Source organism: Chrysochloris asiatica, unplaced genomic scaffold (genome assembly GCF_000296735.1).
Source record: "Chrysochloris asiatica unplaced genomic scaffold, ChrAsi1.0 scaffold00169, whole genome shotgun sequence".
NCBI classification, from domain to species: Eukaryota; Metazoa; Chordata; class Mammalia; order Afrosoricida; family Chrysochloridae; genus Chrysochloris; species Chrysochloris asiatica.
The window spans coordinates 2,017,296-2,023,622 of NW_006408687.1; the positions used below are offsets into that span (position 1 = coordinate 2,017,296).

Consider the following 6,327-nt stretch of genomic DNA (forward strand, 5'->3'; position numbering starts at 1 on the left):
ATATATACATACATATATATATATATAGAGAGAGAGAGAGAGAGAGAAAGAGAGAGAGGCAGTTGTTTGAATAAAACAAGGGCATGCTAAATGATTTAAAATTAGGAAAGGTGTGCACCAATGTTGTATTCTTTCACCATACTTATTCAATATGTACACTAAGCAAATAATCAGAGAAGCTGAATTATATGAAGAAAAATATGGTATCAGGATTGGAGGAAGACTCATTAACAACCTGTGATACGTAGATGATACAACCTTGCTTGCTGAAAACGATGAAAACTAAAAGATCTTTACTGATGAAGATCAAAGACTACATCCTTTGTTGTGGGTTGCACCTCAATGTAGACAAAACAAAAATCCTTACCACTGGACCAGTAAACAACATCCATATAAGTGGAGAAAAGATTGAAGTTGTCAATGACTTCATTTTGCTTGGATCAACAATCAACACTCATGGAAACAGCAGTCAAAAAATTAAATGATGTATTGCATTAGGCAAATCTGCAATACATCATTTAATTTTTTGACTGCTGAGGATTAAGGTGCCCTGGTGTGGCCCTCTGGGTTAATGTGCTGGACTGCAAAGTCAGTTTGAACCACAAGGTTGGCAGTTCAAGCTCATCAGCTGCTCCTTGGAAACCCTATACAGTGTCTCTCTGGGTCAGAACCAACTTGATGGCAGTTAACAACAACCCAAGCTGTGTGTTAGTTCACTGGACTGCAAAGTCAGTTTGAGCTACAAGGTCATTGGTTCAAGCTCACCAGCCGCTCCTCGGAATCCCTGTACGGGGTTGCTATAGGTTGGCAACACAGAACAACAACAACAAACCAAGCCATGGTATTTTCAATAACCTCATATGCTTGTGGAAGTTGGACCGTTAATAAGGAAGATCATAGAAGAATTGATGCATTTGAGTTATGATGTTGGAGGAGAATATTAAAAGTACTATGGACAACCAGAAGAACAACAAATCTGTGTTGGAAAAGTACATCCAGAATGCTCCTTGGAGGCCAGGATGGCCAGTCTTCTTCTCTCATACTTTACATATATTATCAGTAGGGACAAGTCCCTAGAGAATGACATCATTTTTGGTAACGTGGATGGTGGAAGAAAAAGAGGAAGACCCCCAATGAGACAGATTGGCACAGTGGACATAACAATGGGCTCAAATTTAGCAATGGTTGTGAGGTTGGCCCAGGACCAGGCAGTATTTTGTTCTATTGTATATAGGGTCACTATGAGTCAGTAACAACTTGATGGAACCTAACAACAATCTCTGCTTTAATTTTTCTTCTAATTTCTGCTTCTCTTACCCAATCACTGTTGCTTCTTTTTGTTGTTTTCTCTTGGTTTTTCTTTAATACTCTTTCCCTTTTACTCATCCTCCTACCTAAATATGATTCATTCTTTATCTCTCTTTTAATTTTCTCTCATGTTTTCCATGGTTTTATCTCTCCCGCATTTCACTTTTCATTTTGTATTCTTTTTCTAAGGACTCTAGATTCATAGGAAGAGCATCACTAAGAGATGGTTGCCAGGTGGCAGACTTGCAGAATGCACCCTTTGGTGGTGTAAATTATTATATATGCCTGACTGTTTAAAAAAAAAAAGAAAAAGAAAGAACTAAAGTGAGTAGAGAGAAATACTGTTAACTGATGGTACATGAAGGGAATTATAATCATTGTAATGCAACAAGGTGTATGATTTGTTGAACGTAAAATTGATGATCTGCCCTGTAAATTGTCACTCAATACACAATAAAAACCTTAGGGGGGAAAAAAAAGTGAATTATCCTGTGAAAAGGCATCAGCTAAACAGACTTTGGAGCCCTGGACTGCAAGTTGGGTTTGAACCACAAACAGTGTCAGCAGTTCAAACTCATCAACTGCTCCTCTGGAAACCCTACACTCAGTCACTATGAGTCAGAGCTGACGGGATGGCACTTAGCAACAACAGCAAGAAACAGACTTTGGAATAATTTCTTGAATTAGAAAGCTAAAGTATGTTGGTGTTGTTTCTCTTGAGGGAATAAAACCCCAGAAAACAGGAGAGTTCATATCATATGGAAATGTAATTACAGGAGTAATCTGTTGTTGTTGTTGTTAAGTGTCATCAAGTCGGTTCCGACCCATTACAACCCTGTATAGGGTTCCCGAGAACCGGCTGGTGAGCTTGAAGCCCTGACTTTGTAGTTCAAACCTACTTTGTAGTCCAGCACATTAACCCACAGCGCCACACCAGGATTCTATGAGTTATCTAGCACCTACATAATTTCGCACACACATACACACACTCACATATCTTTTTGCTGCTTAGTGGATGTTGTTGTTGTTGTTATTAAGTGCCGTCGAGTCGATTCTGACCCATAGCAACTCTGTATAGTGTTTCCAAGGAGCAGCTGGTGAGCTTGAACCACCGAGCTGCAATGCAGTTCAAACGACTTTGCAGTCTGATGCATTAACCCACAGCCCCACGCCAGGACTCAACTTAGTGGATGTTGTTGTTGTTATGTGCCTTTGAGTCGGTTCCGACCCATAGTGACCCTGAACAGGGTTTCCGAGGCTGTAAATCTTTACGGGACCAGAAAGCCTCATCTTTCTCCCGCGGAGGAGCAGCCGGTAAGAGCTCAAATCACATTGTTTTTGTTGTCATCCAGTCAATTACAATTCATAGTGACTCTGTATAGGTTTCTGGAAGAGTGGCTAGTGGATTTGAACTCCCAGCCTTGCAGTTAACAGTCCAGTGCTTATCCTCTAGTGCCACACAAGGACTCCAATCGCATTAGACACATGCTTTCTGGTGATTATGACCTTGTTAAAAGATATAAAATATGGACCTCCTAAACCCAACACAGCCCTTGACAGCTCCCAAGTGACTCATGTAATCAAAAACAAGGCGTTTCATACCACAAAAACGTGCTGCTCATGGAATTACCTGAGTTCTGGATGTTCCAGAATTTCAGAGAGGAGTAATAGAAGACTACAACACTTTCTCTTAAAATAAACACTAAAATAATCTGTGACAATGGTTGCCCCTCCCCCTGAATCCCCACGTGCTGCCTTGGAAAAACAGAACTAAGTGTGATTTATTTGAACTCTTACAACAAGGAACAAGAACTTGAAGTGACAAATGTATTTTTTTAATGCGTTTATTTCAGAAGTAATAGAAATCTGCAAAATCTAAGTTTAAAGAGAATTGAGCTACCTTTCCCCGTCTTAACTGTTACAATCTTAATAAATGCCTTCAATAGCAATAATTCCACTAAAGATGTCCTGCTGTCCCGTCATGGTTCGAACGGGCCTGGATCCTGCCCACAGCGGCACAAGACTCACTCCTCCCTTAGAAGTCTGGGGACAGATAGGGAATCTCCCACATCTGGCTGGTTGGCGGGAGGGAGAGGCGGGGTCTACACCAGAGGCGGGTCGGGAACTTTCTTTCCGGAATCAGGGGCCAAACTACAGGAGCCCTGGGAAATTCCCAGACCCAGGCCCCTGGGTTTTCCAGCCTGATCATGGATAAAAGGGGTTCCCGGGGCTCAGAGCCTCAGAGCCCCATCACAGGCAGCCTTCTCCCTCGCCACCTCTCTCGCTCCGCACACCGCTGCCCAGACTCTCCGAGCCGAGCACCATGACCTTCACCGCAGCTCCCCGCGCTCTCCGCCTGCTCCAGGCCGCGCTGCTCTTCCTTCTCCTGGTCTCTGCCGGCCAGCGCGCAGAAGGTGAGTCTCAGCGGGACTTCGGAGGCGGCCAGGGCCCGCTGGGATTCCATGCGCAGAGACAGTCCCGCTAACTGAGTCCCTCTTCTCCCTCAGGGGCGCCCGTGGTTTCCGAACTGCGATGCCAGTGCGTGCAGACGTTACAGGGAATCCACTTCAAGAACATCCAAAACGTGAAGGTGACGCCTTCCGGACCCCACTGCGGCCAAACTGAAGTCATGTAAGTCTCGCTGCTGCTACTGCCATCGCGTTACCCTGACCCGGTGGTGCTCCCCAACCCCAATGCCCGCCTCACGTGGTTTCTCCCTTCTCTCTCTGCAGAGCCACTCTCAAGAATGGGCAGGAAGTTTGTCTCAACCCCACTGCCCCCATGGTTAAGAGAATCATCGAAAAGATACTGAAAAAGTGAGTTCATGTCTTTTATTTACAGCATATGACTGGTGTCGTTGGTAAAGATACTGGCATCTGCTTTTGAAAATTACATTAAGAGAAACCCAGGGGTTAGCTAAAGGAATGAAAAATCGTTATTGTTGTATTTGCAATTCAATTTACCATAGAACTCATTAATCTGCCCTGGTGCTAGATGGTATTTCTGGCACCTTTTGCTCCCACCCTAACAACACTGCCATTCAAATGGGTAAATGGGCATTTGTAAAATATTAGCAACACTTGTTTCTTCTTGTTGTTAAGTGCCATGGAGTATGTTCTGACATAGAAACCCTCTCTAGGGTATGTTGAAATAATTCTTACCGATTACAGAACACTATTTATCCCCATTTCTCTTGGTTTCAGACCTGAAAACAGAACCCTTAGTGTAGGACTAGGGTGCCTCGAAATATTAGTGGTGAACAGCTGGGTTTTGCTTCGAGACCCACGTGAATTCAAGTTTTGATTCCACCTCTGATTAGTCCTATGACCAAGAAAATGTTTAATATCTTTGAGTTCCATAAAATGAGAAAATGATATTACCTATTTCATGGGTTTGCTCTGAGGCTAAAATGCATAGATGCATGCACATTCTATGGCAGGGTGACATTGAGGCCGTTTTCAATAAGTTTCAGCTGTTTGAAACCAATCATGTAATTGCTACAACAGGCCCCCTCATTAAACAGAATTTCAGAGCCTGGCTTTTTCTGCTGCTCAGGGCTGTGATGGTTACAGGCAGCTTTTGGAAAAAGCTGGAGTGTCAGGGATCTAAGGCAGGAGAAGGGGTTTGTGCAGCCAGCTTATTGATTGCCTGCTAAGAGTGCCATTTTCTCATCATAGGAGTGGTGCCAACTGACCTAGCGAGAAGGAGGAACCCCATCCGTGACTCTTCTTGAAGGGGGAACCAAAGAGAGAGAAGAGAATCCAATGACTTCTGAAGACACTTGGACTGTGCTTTCTGTGTTTGACTGTTTTCTATGGATTGTGTTTATTTATATATGTATTTATTTATTTGTCTTTCAAATTTTTATTTTAATGTTTTACTTGGTATTTAAAGATATGAATTTATTTGGTCATTCACTGTACTGTTATGTTTAAAGGTCAAAGTTCAGTGCTACATGTTATTTAATTTGAAGATGAGTTTTAAATAAGTTCTTCATTCATCAGACTAATATTTATGGGGAGACCATAACATGCCAGCCACTTTGATAGAGGCTGTAGGTAAATAAATAGTGGGAGATCCAAGCAAATGGTGTGTGAGGATAAGGGAATGTGTGTGTGTGCACATGTATGTTTGTAACTGTTTAGAATAATGTCATTTGTTATTTACCACATGTTCCACAACATGTGGCCAACAGTTCACAGTTGCTAATTTACAGTATATAGTGAACATTTCAGATGTTGAAGATTTAAAATCTACAATGTTCTAAATATCCTTTGGACATTTTATGTCTTCTCTTGTAAGGCATAATGCCTTGTTTAATATAAATTATGCAATTATTCTCTATTCTTTTTTGGAATAGAGAAGTTTGAATATTTATTGGTGTATTTTTTAAATAACATGAAAATAAAGCCTTTACAAAAAATATCATGCTAAAAGTGTGTTTTGTACATCATGACCTTTTGTTCCTCCTGAATACTCAAGTTACACATTTTTCTGAGTCTGTAGGGCATGCCCATTTAAAGCCTGCTACTAACTGGCACTTTTCTTGTTTCTCTTCTCTTCAAGAAGATTTAAGAAACATTGAGGGTCTTGGTGTGACACTGTAGGATAAGCACTGAACCACAAGGTCAGTTTGAACCACAAAGTCAGTGATTCTAACTTACCAGTTGCTCCTCAGAAACCCTATGCAGAGTCACTATGAGTCAGAACTGACTCGAGGGCACTTAACAACAACAATAGGGCATGCCCATGTAAAACATGGTACTGGCTGGCACTTTCCTTTTTCTTCTTCAGGAAGGTATAAGGAATATAGGGGTAACAACAACACTACTAAGGACTAAGGCATGCCCTCCATGGAATGGCTGATCATTCAAGATCTAAAGGGCAGTATCCTCCTCAGGAAGAAGTTGAGAAGGGATAGGAATGAAGGCGGAATGGAATTAAGAACCACAGGGAAGAAGTAGGCAAACTCTTTTTACATGAATGGGATTACAACCATTGAGATGAAACAAAGTGTAG

General features: G+C 41.9%; 1 protein-coding gene across 1 annotated transcript; it reads left to right on the forward strand.

Annotated features, from left to right (window-relative positions):
* The first annotated feature begins 3,631 nt into the window (after positions 1-3,631).
* Positions 3,632-4,611, forward strand: LOC102822378 (growth-regulated protein homolog alpha-like). Its single transcript, XM_006871595.1, has 4 exons — positions 3,632-3,722; positions 3,816-3,939; positions 4,041-4,124; positions 4,512-4,611. Exons 1-4 carry the CDS (start codon positions 3,632-3,634, stop codon positions 4,609-4,611), a joined length of 399 nt encoding a protein of 132 aa, XP_006871657.1.
* The last annotated feature ends 1,716 nt before the right edge of the window (positions 4,612-6,327 follow it).